A 15,862-nucleotide genomic window follows, 5' to 3' on the forward strand; every position below is an offset into this window, starting at 1 on the left:
ACATCTAGGGATAGAGGGTGTCAACAAAAATTGGAGATGGCCGAAGAAAGAAACCAGTGAACTGAAATATAAAACTATTGAAATTATTCAGGCTGAGGTGAGGGAAGAAAAAAGAATGAATAAAAGTGAACACAGCCTAAAAGAAGTGTGGAAGATCATCAAGTGTACCAACATACATATTATGGGAGTACCAGAAGGAGAAAAGAGAAAGGGGCAGTAGGGATATTCAAAGAAATAATGATAGGAAACTTCCCAAATATATCAAAAGACAAAAAGACAGAAAAAAAAAAAAAATCAAGAACGCCAAACAGGATAAACTCAAAGGGAACTACACATAGACATATTGTAGTCAAATTATCGAATGCCAAAGACAAGGATAGAATTCTGAAAGCTGCAAGAGAAAAGCAATAGGTTATGTACAAGGGAATTCCAATTAGATTAAGTTCCAATTTCTTATCAGAAACCATGGAGGCAAGAAGGCAGTGGGCTGAAATACTTAAAAGTGCTGAAAGAAAACAATTGCCAACCAAGAATTTTATATTTGGTGAGACTTTCTTCTAAAAATGAGGGAGAGACTGAGACATTCCCAGGTAAATAAAAGTTGAGGGAATTCATCATCACTAGACCTTCCCTACAAGCAATGCTAAAGGGTGTTCTTCAGACTGAAAAGAAGGACACTAAATACTGGTTCAAAGTGACATAAAGAAATAAAGAGCTCTGGTAAAGGTAGACATTTGGGTAAATATAAATGCCTGTACTAATGTACTGTATTTTTTAGTGTGTAACTAACTCCACTTCTTACTTTCTACAGATGCTAAAATCCAGATGCATAAAAAGTAATAATAAGTCTACTGTTCTAGACATATAATGTACAAAGATTTAATTTGTAACAAGTACAAAAAAAGGTGGGGGAATGGAGGGTTCTAGGAACAAAGTATGTGTATGCTATTGAAGTCAGGCTGGTATCAAATCAAGCATTACTGTTATATATTTTAAAAGTTAAATTTTAACCCCATGGTAACCACAAGAAAAATTTATGAAAAATATATCCAGATAGAAATAAGAAGGGACTCAATATGGTACAATACAGAAAATCAAATCAATGTGAAGGTAAGCATTAACAGAAGAATTAAGAGACCTGAAGATATAAGACTTACAAAGACTAAATAACAAAATGGCAGAAGAAAGTCCTGCCTTATCAGTAGTGACTTTAAATGTAAATGGATTAAACTCTCCAATCAAAGCCAGACACTGGCAGAATGGATAAAATACTTTGACCCATCTATATGCTGTTTACAAGAGACTCACCTTGAATTCAAAGACGTAAGTAGGCTGAAAGTGAAAAGATAGAAAAAATATATACCACGCAAGTTGTAACCAAAAGAGAGTTAGGGTAAGCAATATGAATAGCAGATAAAATAGACTTTAAGTCAAAAACTGTTAAAAGAGACAAAGACTGTCTTATAAAGGGGTCAATTCAACAAGAAAGCGTAACAATTATAAATACATACGCACATAACAGCAGAGGCTCAAAATATATGAAGCAAATACTGACAGACTTGAAGGGAGAAATAGACAGTTCTACATTAATAATAGTAGGAGACTTTAATACACCACTTCCAATAATTGGTAGAACATCTAGATCAAAGATTAATAAGGAAATACAAGACTTGAACAAAACTCTAAACCAACTAGACTTCAGAGGCATATTTAGAACTTCACCCAGCAACAGACTATACACTCTTCTCCAGTGCACATGGTTAATTCTCCAAGATAGAAACTATCTTAGGCCACAAAATCTACTGAAATCACACAATGTGTCTTCTCCGACCATATGGAATGAAGTTAGAAATCAGTAACAGAAGGTGAAATGGGAAATTCACAAATATGTGGAAATTAATGTACTCTGAAGCAACCAATGGTTAAGTAAGAAATCATAAGGGAAATTAGGAAATATCTTGAGGTGAATGAAAATGAAAATTCAATATATCAAAACTTATGGGGTGCAGAAAAAGCAGTGCTGAGAGGGAAATTTATAGCTCTAAATGCTTACATTAAAAGATAAAGATTTCAAATCAGAGGCCTAACTTAAAACTGCAAGAACAGTGAAAAGAAAAGCAAAATAAATCCAAAGCAAATAGAAGGAAGGAAATTACAAAGATTAGGGTGGAGATAAATGAAATAGAGAACCAAAAAAATTGAGAGAATTAAAAAAAAAAAGACAGTTCTTTGAAAAGATCAGTAAAATTTGTAGAGAGAGGGGACACAAATAACTAAAATCATAAATGAAAAGAGGGTTATTACTACTGACCCCACTAAAATAAAAAGAAGTATAAGAGGATACTAGGAACATCAAATTAGATAACCTTGATGAGATGGACATATTTGAAAAAACACACAAACTACCTATACTGACTCAAGAAGAAACAGAAGAGCTTAACAAATCAATAACTAGTAAAGAGATTGAACCCATAATCAAAAACCTCCCAACAAAGAAAAGCCAAGGTCAGATGGCTTTGCAGGGGAATTTTACAAAACATTCCAAGAAGAATTAACACCAATCCTCCTTAAATTCTTCCAAAAAATTCAAGATGAGGGAACACTCTCTAATTCATTCTACAAGGCCAACATCACCCTCATACCAAAGTCAAATAGAACGACCATAAAAAAAGAAAATTACAGACCAATATCTCTTATGAATATAGATGCGAAAATCTTCAACAAAATACCAGCAACCTGAATCCAACAGCATATTAAAAGAATTACACACCACGATCAAGTAGGATTTAACCCATGTATGCAAGGGTAATCCAACATAAGAAAATCAATTAATGTATTACATCACATTAACAGAATGAAGGAAAAAGTATCATCTCAATTGACACAGAAAAAGCATTTGACAAAATCTAGCACCCCTTCTTGATAAAAACTTTTAGAAAACTAGGAATAGAAGGAAACTTCCTCAACATGATAAGGGCATATATGAAGAATCTTGGCATCTGTGGTAACACAGCCCAGACGTGCCTTGCAACCTTCTTCCGGTGAGCTCCTACTCATCCATCAAGACCCAGATCAAATATTACCTCCTGTGTGATACCTCCAAGAATTAGCTACTCCCTCCCCTATGAGGCCCCAAAGCCGATTACATACATCTATCATAAAATTTAAAATGTGGTGTACCAGACTATAAACTCCTAAAGGTAAGGGGCCATGTCTGATATGCCTTTGTAAACTCATCCCCAGCACAGTGTTTGGCACATGGCAGGTGCCTCACAAATGGTTGTGTGATGCTAGGGAAAGTAGTCATGAAAGCCCTCTATGTAGAATAACTCTTCAGCAGGGGCTTAAACAAAAAAGGCAGACTCAGGCACTGGGTGGGTGTAGCAAGTTCCCCATTCCCCATGCCCTGCCAATCTTCATGCAGAAGCACCAGAAATCCCAAAAGATAAGTAAAGGGGATAGAGCTTTAACTCCTGAAACATCCCCAACCCCACAAAGAGTTCCCCCAGAGAATCTCCTCCATCCCAACATACCCAAGCCAGGAACCACCATCGCTCCCCTTCTTTCACTGCCCACATTTAATCCGTCACCAAATCTTGTTGATTCTATCTCCAGAGCAGACCTGAAATCTGTCCACTTTACAGCATTTTCCAAACACTCTTAGTCCCCATAAATCTCAAGTCTGGACCTCTACAGCAGCCTCTAAACAGTGCTCCTAGCTCAGCTCTTGCTTTGCTCCCCACAGAGCAGGAAAGGGGATTCTTCTTCAAAAGCAAATGTGACCGTACAACTTTCTTACTTAACTCTTCCCACTGCACTTGGTCTAAAATCCCACGTCCTTGCTGTGCCCACCAGGCCCTGCCTTCCCCTCCCTCCTCCTCATACTGGACTCTCACTCCCTCTCGCTGCCGAGCTCCAGCCATGCTGGGTCCTTTTCCTTTCTGGAATAAGACAGGCTTTTCCTACCTCAGGGCCTCCATACATGCTGTTCCTTCTGCCTGGAAGGTGGTTTCCGCTCTTCACATGATCGGCTCCTTCTCATCCTTTACACTCAGCCTAAATGTCAGCTTTCTGGAGAGCCTCCCGCCACCCTCCACCCACCCCCCTTCCAGGTATTCAGTCTCAGCACCACGTTTGTTCGCGTCAGAGCACTTACCACAGCACGTGGTCTAATTGCTTTTGTTCTGCTTCTCCAGAGAGATGGAAGATTCATGAGGGTAAGGACTGTCTGTTATGTCCCCTGTTCCTCCAGCTTGTAGCACTGGCACAGCGCAGCAGCTTAATACATCTTTGTTGATGGAAGACTGCATCAAGTGTCCATAATATGCCAGGCAATGGGCTGTACAGGTATACGTGTATCTCATCAAACCTTCACAACAACCCAAAATGTCGTTTATTATTCCCACTTTATAGAAGAGGAAACCCAGCTGGGAAATTAACTTGCCCCAGGCCATAATGTCAATAAAGTCAATAAATGGTGGAGCTAGAATCTCCCTACACTCACATCGGTCTGACTTTTCCCACTACACCAGACTGTATTTCAAAACCTATCACACACCCGTAATATGAGCAAAGCTTTCAGCAGACACAGAATTCACCACAAGTGTAAATGACACATTGTGTCAATTTGGATATATTATGTCCCCCCAAAAGCCATATTCTTTAATGCAGTCTTGTGGGGGAAGATTTATTAATCTTTTTGATTAGGGTGTGGCCTCTTGATTGTTTCCATGGAGATTTGACCCCACCCATTCAGGGTAGGTCTTACTGGACTCCTTTAAAGGGAGCTCACACAGAGAGCAGAGAGATTAAAAAAAAAAAAAAATGCCCCAGAGCATGCTAAGCCAAGACCAACATGCTTGCTGATGCCTAGAGATGCTCAGAGATGCTTGGAATTGCGGATAGAAGGATATTTTGAGATTCTAAGGTAAGGACGCACAGTTGCTGAGAGAGTAGCTGAAACACAACCCAGAACCAGCAGACACCAGCCACACGCCTTCCCAGTTGACAGAGGTGTTCCGGATGCCATCAGCCCTTCTTCAGTGAAGGCGTCTTCTTCTTGATGCCTTAGTTTGGACACTTTTATGGCCTCAAGACTGTAGCTTTGTAACCAAATAAACCCCCTTTATAAAAGCCTATCCACTTCTGGTATTTTTGCATAACAGCAGCATTAGCAAACTGGAACACATGTCATAATAAGTTCCCTTTATACCTTTATTTTATCTTTATTTGAATTTTCAAGACATCAGGTTTAAGGAAGACACTGTTGAAATACCCAAACGACTCTAGCAAAATATTTGTATTGTAAATATATATTTTCCATTTGAGTCTGCATTTATGGAACACTAGATATGAATCTTTCTAGCAGGCTAAATGTACTGTCAACCTAGAGATTACAGAGAAGCAGAAGCTGTAAAAATGGTAAAAGTGGGAAGAGCCAACATTGGGCAAGATCAATAGAATATTTGCCTATTGAAGTGGTAATGATAGTATTAGTTATCTTTACAAATACTGCTAGCATTAACAGTGTAAAGTGGACAGGAGTCATCATAAGGCAACCAAAGCAAAGCCAATTAGTCATAGTTCCATTCTCACTAGGAAACCTTAAATATTTCAACTCGGAAGATGTATCTACAATAAATGCACTACTCCAGCACCAACAAAATATCCTTTTATCCAGAACAATTACTTGCCATACACTATCTGAGGGACTTTATAGCTGTCACATCATTTAATGCTCATAACAACCCTATGTGGTAGGTACTAATATAATCTCCATCTTAAAAATGAGATGACAGGAACAGAAAGGCTAAGTAACTAGCCAAAGGCCAAACAGTTAGCAAGTAGCAGGGTTGGAGTCAACTCATTGTTTCCACCCTGCTACGCTTTAAGCACCCATCTACCTCACCAAATTCATGTTTTCTCCCCCCATCTCCTCCAATTTCTAATATTGAGACTTATTTTCTTTAAAATGTGTACATTTCATGCAGCCTTTTATGGGAAAGGAGAGGGAAGACATCTATTATCATAGGAAAATGGCCCTGTTGGTCCTGTGACAAGGAGACACTCTCCAAATTAAATAGGAGGAAAACGCCAAGCACGTGATAGTCAGGGCTTATAACTAACCGTTTCCTTCCTTCTCATAAACCCAGCAAACACTGCATACTCCATCCTTGTCTGGGAGATTCATAATCCTCTACAAAGATTGCCATTGCAATTCCTATTGCCACTGCCCGGTAATTCCCAAATTTATTTGATCACAAAAGCCTACGTTGAGAAACACCTACTTCACACTCCAAACAAACTTTGGGAAATTCTTGCCTGACTTCTGAGCCCCCAAGACACAAAGATGCTGCTCCACTGGGCTCCCGATTGAGGAGACTTAGGATGTGACATCCGCTGTTCCATGGGAATCCCCACTGAGTCTCCTCTCTAGAGATTTTGCATCCAGCTTTCTATTTTTATAATCATAATCTATGATAGAAAAGACAGACACAGCAAGGAGGCTGAGATGGGAATGACCCACGGGGCCCAAGAGGAAGGAAAAACTCTGCCTAGGACCTTGCCCAGGCCAGCTGGCAGCAGGCCCTGCAAATGTAAATCCACCAGCTCTAGGCACCAGACACTGCCCTGCCACAGACACCACCCTGTCTTGGCACCAGGGGCAGTGGCCCAGGACATGCCCTCATGTCCACGAGGGTTCCTCCCAAGCTGGACTTTGTAGAGCAAGGACATGTGTTTCAAGGATATTCCTATGACTCTGGTTTTCCTCCAGAATCAAGTGATTCTCTTGGAACATAAAACAAATAACACTCTGAACTGCCATACAGCCTGAGTTTCACACAGTGTCTTTTCTTCAAGGTCCTGTGATGCAGGGACTCCCATGGCCTCAGCTGCGGGCAGCTGTGGGCACAGGGTCACACCAAGTCATGGCCCACGCAGATGGCCAGGATCCTTGGGCACCCAGAAAGCAGGGTATCCATGAGTTTTTTGGTTCCCTCATGTTCCCCAGTTCTTCCAAATGCAAGTGTGTGTGTGTGTGTGTGTGTGTGTGTGTGTGTGTGTGTATGTGTGTGTGTGAGAAAGAGAAAGAGTCCCAAAAAGAAGGGAGGGTCCAGATGGGCTGTCAGCCCTGCCTTCCTCAGCTTGGCTTCCTACTTAGCCTTCCGGATGCCTCAGCTGGAGCTAGACAGTCATTTCACTCCTTCCAGCTCTCCTTGCTAGGACCTGGTTGCTGGCACTGCAGACAGAAGCCGGATTCCAGGGCCAAGCAGCCAGAGCACGTGCAGGAGCATCTTCCTGACGGCGAGCAGCGTGGAGGCCCCAACAACGGACGCTGGCTGGTGCCACACTCTCATCTTCCTACTGAAGATCCCCACATCTCTCCTGCTTCTGTCTCCCAGAGGGCAGAGGCTGTGCCTGCCCTGTGCATGCTGCTTGTGCTCCATAAAGGCTTGTCGAATGGTGGAACTCAGAGGTCAGGGCCTCAGCTCGGTCCCTTCTCAGGCCTGGTTTCCCCCACGTCCAGTTCAAGAGCCCCACAGCCACCTTGTTTGCTTCTGTCGGGTTGTCTGCCAGGACAGCAGCGAGCGCTCTCCGGGATGGATGGAGCGTGGCAGCTTCACCACTGCCCAGGGGCTCCATCTGTGCGGGGGGGGGGCTTCCAGCTAGGGGCTGTCCTGGCTTAGTGGGTGGGGCAGGAGGCTCTGTCAGAAAGGCCAAATTCCCGCAGGGCTGGTGAGCCTGCTGGCAGCACAATCTGACTTGCAATCAGGTTCTTGGGCTCTGGATGCCAGTATCAAGCTCGCCAGGCTGAACAGCTCAGTCTCAGACTGGCCTTTAAAGATTAAACCTCTTTCCACATAAGTGACTAAGGCGAGAGAAACCTGACAATGGATCAGCCAGTCTGGAAAATGTAAGACAAAGCTATTTAATGAAAGGTCTGTGTTTCTAGGCCTGAGCTCAGCTTTCCTTGTCAGGTCAATAAAGCATGGGGTCCCACAGAAGAACCCCCCGCAGACAGATGTTTATTAACTCGGTGGCACTGAGGCCACCCAGAGGACTTGCAGGGCCCTGGGGGGGCAGCCCAAGAGACAAGGAGGCCCACTGGCTGGGGTGAGCTGGGGCATGGCAGCTGCTTGCTACCCCAAATCATAAACACTCACACCGTCCTGTATCAAGGAACCCTGGGCCACATCACTGCTTGAATATTCCTAGTGACTGGAAACTCATTACCTCCTGAGACAGGCTTTCCTTCACAGGATTGATATCACTGTTGGAAATGCCTTCCACCTGTTGAATTGATAATTGCCTCCTTGTAGCTTACTCTACCCTTTGGGACTCACTTCACAGACAAGTATAACCCTTCTTCCCCACAACGTCCCTTCAAATGTTGGGATTCATATATCCCGAGCCTTCTCCACACTCAGCATCCCCAGTTCACAGAGCCTCCCCATGTGTCTTGATCTCTAGCCCCTCCATCCTGCTGGAGCTCGTTTGTCTAGTGCCCCCTAAAACGTACCCTGTGATACCCCCTTGGCGCTTGCGAGGGTGATCAAACCTGGCAAGAGGAGCAGAGCCGTGAGCTCCCTAGGGGGAGACCCTGAAATCGCGAGAGCTGCTCAGCGGCCAGGGTGACGCCTTGAGATTTTCTGCAGCGGAAGAGACCCGTGATTTCCTAACTGTGCTCGGGAATGTTTCCGAGAGGCCAGGAGCGGGGAGGCGGGGCCAGCGGGTGGGCGGTCGGACTCTGCCTCCTCCCCCCACCCCCCACTACATTAACCACAGCAGAGCTACTTCAGCTTGTGTTACCAAAGGAGTTCCTCCATAAGCTTTGGTTTGAAGCAAAGGCACCACAGCTTAAAAATGTTTAAAACTACTGGTGCTGACTAAAGCGATTCAGTCTTTTTGTCATGTGCTATCTCTAAGCCGTATCTCCTCCCCATCTCATGTACGTGCAGACAGCTTGGCACAGGCCAGCCCCAAAGGAAAAGGGTCGATCCCCACGACGGGGAGGCCCTCTGCTCCGATGTGGGCCCGGCTGGCTCTGTTACTCTCGGGAACACCCGAACCCCCAGTCCGGCTCTGCTGGTAAGAAACAAAGTGATTGGGAGAAAGCAGAAGCAGGCTTGCACCAAGGCATATGGAAAATACCTGGGCCAAGTGCGTATGCGAGAGAGTGGGCCTTTTCAGCTCTGCCTGGTGGCCTGGGCCTCCCTAAGGACCCCGGCATCAGGACGGGGGATGCCCATGGAGTGTGACAGGCACACACACAGGCGGTCACCACGCGGCCCGCGCACGGGAGGCCAGGGCAGAGGCGGTCTTCTCCCCCGCCGCCCGGAGGGTGGAATGGGACTCCGGGATCGGGGCTGTGTCCTACCCGCGGGCGGGCCACGGGCTCGCGGCCGGGCGGGGACACTCACAGGGCAGCGTCTCGGCGCTGTTCTTCTGGATCATTATGTAGAGCTGTAGCACCAGTTGGGGGGCGCTCTCCAGGAAGGTCTCTAGGAGGCGCAACATGTTGACGTCTGCATATTCATACATCATAGCCCAGTAAAAGCGTCGCTGGTGTTCCTTCCGCCGCTGGCTCTGAATCCCCAGGTACATGGTGCGGATATACCTGCCGAGAGACGACAGAACAGACAGCGTGGGTGGGGGCGGGGACCGCTGCGGTTCTCCTGAAACCAAGCACCGGCTCGGGCCAGCCTCCCATCCTTCGCTCTGAGGTTTCCCAGCGTCTTGGATGAGGCACCAGGGGTTCTCCAAACCCAAGGGCATGATGCTAAGGCCTGGGGCGCGGGTGAGGGTGGGTCAGCGAGAGAGTGGCCCCATAGCTATATGACCCGAGGCAAGGCCCTCTGCTCTCCTGGGCCTCGGAGAGCTCATCTGTAAAACAAGAGTGGGCCCAGATGATCTCCGGGGCCTTTGGATTCAGCTTCCTTGACCCCAAGCATGGAAGGTGAGTAGAGGGTGGGTGGGCTTTCTCAAGGGCAGGATCCACAAAGAACCCTTCTAGCAGGATTTCTGTCTCTATTGCACAGTCCTGCACACACATGCACACACACTAGGAGGAAGGGAATAAGACCCCTTATACATACTCAGTACCACTAACTACCTACTAAATACCACCAATTGGTTTACCTTATGTTAGCTCAGTGACAACACTGGGTAAGTATAATTCTCCACATGTTACAGACAAGGAATAGGCTGGGGCTCAGAAAGGTTGAGTCGCTTGCACAAGATTCCATAGCTGGAGACTGGAATAACCAGGAATGGGCCCCAGGCCACTCTGACACCACATAGGGCTTGGGGCAAAGGAAGCGCCGACCCTGCCCTGGCGCCTCCACCCTGGCTGGACCCAGTGGTGGCCACACCAGTCCACTGACCCTGTTCTCTCTGTGTCACACTCAGGCTCCATCAGGGGTGGAACAAGGGGCAAAGGAAATTGGTGTCGATGGACAGCATGGGTTCTGGGGTCAAGCAGGCCTGGGTTCAAATCCTGTCATTGGCAGACGGTGTAACCCTGAGCAAGTGACTCCAACTCTGTGCCCTTGAGTTACTCTTCTTCAGTATGGGTCAAATAGTCATCACATCATAGGGTTGGTGGGACGATTACTGAGCTAATATGTATAAAGAGCCCGGTTCATAGTAGGCATGCATTCTGGATCTGTAGAAGAAAACTACCAGTCCTCACTTTTTTCTGGGCTTTCCAAATCTGTCTCCACGCCACAGTCAAGAAGAAGAACTAAGGGCACTACCTAATCTCAGCTTGGCCTCCAGGCTATTGGGCTCCCCGGCTGGGCCAGGATCAGAGGTGCTGGCAGGGCCTGGCCAAAAGCCTTTGTGGGCCTAGTTTGGATGGAGAACATGAACCACAAACTGTGCAACAGGCCCCTACGGGGTCCCATAGCCAATGGGAGAGAACCACGTGTGCATCCCTGACCATCCCCCTGGGAATGTATATTCTACAACATATCACTGTGCCTTCTAAAATGCCAACACTGACTCATAAAGAGGGAGAGAGAGCATGATGGACATCCAGTCTAGGCCCTCCTGCCCTCCAGCATGATCAAGTGGCCACCCGGGCTGCTGGGCAGTCTTTTCTCTGTCTCCATCACCACTGCCAGCCTGGTCCCAGCCACCATCACCGCTTGCATGGATCAATACAGGATTCCCCTGATTGGTCTCCCTACTTCCTCTCTGGCCGCAGAACATGCCATTCTTCACACAGCAGCCAAAGTGATCTTTTAAAATCCTAAGGGCAATCATGTCACTCCCCTTCTTTTAACCCTTCAATGGCATATAGAATAAAATCATACAGAATAAAATCCATGCCCCTTATTTGGCTCATAAGACCCTGTTGTCTCTCCGACCTCACCTCCTGCTCTCCATCTCCTCCTTTCTCATGTGTCATTCCTATCTCTGGCTGGAGCAGGTGAGCTCTGTGAACAAGGGAACTTCTCTGTCTTGTTCGCTGCCACATCCCCAGTGCCTCATGTAGTCTGCAGCACACCATGGGCACTCAATAAACATCTGTCCAATGAGCGAAGAGATACAGATACAGCCCAAGTTAGAAGGAAGACTCTTGCCCTCTGGGACTGAAGAGTCCTGGCAGGACACCACTGTCAAGGACACATCAAAGGTAGTCCCTGTCCACATTTGCAGCAAATTCCTGGGAAATGCATTATAAACTGGATTGCTTAGAGGGGATATGTTTTCCCATGGGATTATGGGAGAAATGGGGCATTGTCCAAGGTCTTAACATCAATATTATGCAAAGATACAAAAAACACACCAAAAATTCTGCAAATAATTTAATATCATAAAATGACATTCCTATCTGTTTCCAAAACTGAGCACTAACAACTCCAGAGTGCTAATCACATACCAGACCCACTGATGAATAAGAAAGAGCTCCAGGGTCCCTGAAGTGTACATCAGAACGTAACAGCCCTACAGAACCACAGATGTGCCCTAAAGCAAACAGACTAGCAACAAGAAGCTCCCATCCAGCATCTGATGAATCATACCATGACTTTCTAGATTCCTAAGAACCTTTGGGGGAGGGCTTGGGTGACTGTATCTCTGAAGGAGTTCACCCAGGGAAGCTGGGATGGACACCTTATTTCTCTCCAAATATACTTCCCGATGTGAGTAGATAAACAATCTCACTAAAATCTAAAGTGAGGGAGGCACACAGGCAGGCAGCACTAAGGGAAGGAAGACCCTGCAATGGGAACTCAGTTCAAGGAAAGATGCAGGAGAAAGTTCATAAAGTGCACCAGGCCCCAGGTTAGGCACCCATACATGCCATCTCAGGGTGTCTCATCGTGTCTTGTGAGGCAGGTCTGGTTATTGCCATTTAACAAGTGGGGAGATTGAGGCTCTGAGGGGTGAAATGAAGCACCTAATTCTGGTTCTGTTCCTGATACTGCTTCTTACTGGCTGTGGGTTTCCCACAAGTCATTAACTGTCTCTAGCCCCAGTATGTAAATCTGCAAAATCAAGGGATCAGGAGAAAGGCTTGGTAAAGGGAAGGGAGGTTGTTCCCCTGAACTCAAAGCCACAGAATCACTTTCAATCACTGATAGAGAGAGAGAGATGGGGGATGGGGGGTGCGGGTGGAGGGGTGGAGAAGTAGGAGAGAATGGAAGGAAAAGGAGAGAGAAGTAGTGTCTAGACTACCAGCTTGAAGGAGAGGACCAACTGGAAGAGATGAAGCAGACAATGAACATGGGAAGGGAGAGGGCACGACTATAAGGAAGTATTGTCATATGTAGTGTGGATGGTCGGGGGGTGGGGGGGCAGGGTCAGACTTGAAGGGTAGAAGGAAAGGGTCAGATTGGTCAGACCTGATGGTGGCTTAGGAAGGCAGAGCAGCAGGGGACAAGGATGCTATTGTCTGAGGTGCTGAGGCAAGGTCAAGAGTGCAATGGTTCCCAACTGCATCCAGAACAGCCACGTGCCCAGGGGCCTCAGTGCTGTAGCTCTCAGAAAATCAGTTGGGATCCTTGTGATTGAAAACTCAACTCCAACTACAGAAGGGACCCACACAATGCAGACTCAAAACAAATATCAGACCTCAAACCTGTACTCTCTCAGGGGTACACTGAGACCACAGACTCTTCCTTTCCTGTACTCACAAGGTAGCCCAGGTGCTGGAGGAATGATTACATGGCAGAGCCAACCCTTCCAGCCAGCCAAGGCAACTCCAGTGCTCAGGTTCACAATGGAGGTCTCCTCTTGCCCCCTTCCCATTTCCTCCAAGCCACAAGCCCCTCTGCCTGCCACAGCCAGGGCAAAGGGAGGCCATGAGCCCAGAATATGCTGATTCCAGGAGAAAACAACCTAGAGTTTCCTCTGTGAGAGCATTCCTAGGGTATGGGAAGGAATAAGGGTGGGAGGGGGCAAAGCTCCACCTTGTGCTGATCTGTTTGCAGCACAGAGTACACCAGGATCAAATTCTGACTTCACGTCTGCTGGGTCACCAGCTCACACCACCTCCTACCCAGGAAGAGGATGTAGTCCAGTTCAGGATTTCCCAATACCCGGGCCCCAAAGAAAATACCTTATACCTATCATCTCCCATCCCTGCACCTTCCTCTTCTATTTTAAGCCCCTGGGTCCCCAGTAGACAATTGAGGGGTACTGGTTTGATGTAATTAGGTTTGGACGCCCTTATTTGTAGATGAAAGAGCTAGAGAGTAAGCTGACTCATCTCGCAGTCACTCAGTGGGCCCGGGGAAGCCAGGGCTCTCTCCCACCACAGCGGGCTCTCCTTCTGTCAGTTGCACCCCCCACCCCACCCCAACCCCACCCCACAGCTGCTGACAAAACAGGAAGGTGCTGTTGAAAGCTCCTGCCCCACGTGCTCGAGGATCCTGATGGCTCTTCCAAACACACCACTGCAGCCATCCTCGGGGCTCTGGCATTTTCCTTCTTCCTCCCCAGAACCTCCCAGAGCTTGCCTCACTCAAGGGCCAAGGAGCTACTGCAAACAACAAAATGTGGTGGGGATGGGGACGGTGCATCTCTCCTTGAAACCTGTAGGCCAGTCCTGTTCTCTACCTGTCTGCGTTTCCCTGCCTGTACTATTCGGTTAGGTCTAGGTGACCTCTGAGGCAGGCTGCCAGCTGCCTCTCGCCAGGCCCGCGATTGTGTCATCCCAGGACGCAGGAACACGGGCCGATGCGAACACGCTCAGTCAGCGGCCGCAAGGGGGCGCCAGACCCCAACGGACGCCGGCTCCGGAGCCCCGGGCGCAGGACGGAGGCCGCCCGCCGGTGATCTCATGCCCGGCGGAGCTGCCTCCTAAACGCCCGCGCCCTCCTCTGCGACACAGGATGTCGGGGTCCTGGGGACGGCAGGCAGGGCCGCGGTGCAGGCCCCGATGGGCTGCGCCCCGACGCGGAGGCACGGGTTGTGCAGGAGAATCGCGCTGGGCTGCCACTCCCCCAGACGCCCACTTTCTCCCCCCTCGCTGGCAGGTTCCAGAAACCTCACCTCCCTCAGGAAGGTAGTTCAGAAGAGAAGAACCCAACTCCCCGTCCCGGCGGTTTGCTTCCACATCTTGTGCCGTCTCCCGTCATGGGCCTAAAAGCAGGGAGGCACCTGTTATCAAGGAGACAGGACTCAAGAAAGCTGGGGCCTGGGCTGAGCCCTGCAGGACACTGCACCTTGGCTAAGTCACCCTGCCAGGTGGGGTCCGGCTACTTACCCATCAGATGAGGGGCAGATGGAGGATCCCTAAGCTTCTGCCAATGCTTCAGAACTTCATCTTTCTTGGAGTGGCTTCACAGAGCACAAAGCATGGCCTAGCATCTTCACAAATAATAAAATCTTTCCCCCTAAGATCAGCAATAACACCTAATGTTTATATGGCACTTATTAGGTGCTAGGAACTGTTCTGAGCTCTCTGCACATATTAACTCATTAAACCTCCCCCAAACCTGTGAGGTAGGCACGGTTAGAACCCTCATTGTACGGACAGGAAACAGCAGCACTGAGAGGTTAGAAATGACCCCCGGTTTCCCCAGCTAAGGTACTAGGTGGCTAAGCAGGAATTCATCCCCAGCAGTCTGGCTTGGTCACAGCTCCTGACTCTTACCCAACCCCTCCAGAGGCAGACCACTTGCCTCTTTACCTCTGAATTTACTCCAACTTGCTCCTAACTACTGCAAAATGGAGAAAGCAGAGTGTTTGCCCCAAACTTCTGGGTTTTAGTACCCAGTCTAGTACCACCGTTTGACTGTTACCTTGGCAGAAAACTCCTCACCTCTCTGAGCCTTGGTTTCCTCATCTATAAAATGTCCAGTCCAAAGTAGGATCCCAAGACATGTTGAAAGAATGAATGCATGCAATCACGCCACCTCAGAGGGTCACTGGGGGCTCACATGGGACAATGCATGTGAGAACATGTGGGAAACCAGAAGCCTCTGTACACACGGCAGCTAATTATTGCTTCCAAGGTGCTCTCCTCCTGTCTTCCCTTCAGCCCACTCTGCTTATTCCTCTCCCAATTCTATCTCTTCCCTTTACTTTGTAAGCCAAGGAGTTTTAAACAAGTTTGCAGGAGAACTCTATAGTCCTCAGTACATTTTCATTTTTACACCAGCTCTTTGAGGGAGACAAGTTGTGTCATCTTCTTTTTTGCTGTTGGCTCATCTGAGGTCCAGAAAAGCTGAATAATTTACCCAAAGACCTTATCCAAACTATGTCAGCCCACTGGGAGTTAGCTAAGGCCCTGCCTGACCCGGGCTGAGAAGGGAAAGCAGCAATTTCTGCAAGGGGCAGGGGACTTGACAGGTTCCCGGGTGGGCCCACAGTCCTGAGCTGATGCTTATAACATTTTCAGAAATGGCAT

At 47.5% G+C, this 15,862-nt stretch overlaps 1 protein-coding gene across 1 annotated transcript in view; it reads right to left on the reverse strand.

The window, feature by feature from the left end:
- XKR6 (XK related 6) overlaps positions 1-15,862 on the reverse strand; it is a 330,466-nt gene that overhangs the window by 23,286 nt on the left and 291,318 nt on the right. Inside the window, exon 2 of the mRNA XM_037812652.1 lies at positions 9,423-9,619. Within this exon, the coding sequence (XP_037668580.1) occupies positions 9,423-9,619 (197 nt within the window). The remainder of the gene's footprint in view (positions 1-9,422; positions 9,620-15,862) is intronic.

Source organism: Choloepus didactylus, chromosome 20 (assembly GCF_015220235.1).
Source record: "Choloepus didactylus isolate mChoDid1 chromosome 20, mChoDid1.pri, whole genome shotgun sequence".
In the NCBI taxonomy this organism is placed as follows: Eukaryota; Metazoa; Chordata; class Mammalia; order Pilosa; family Megalonychidae; genus Choloepus; species Choloepus didactylus.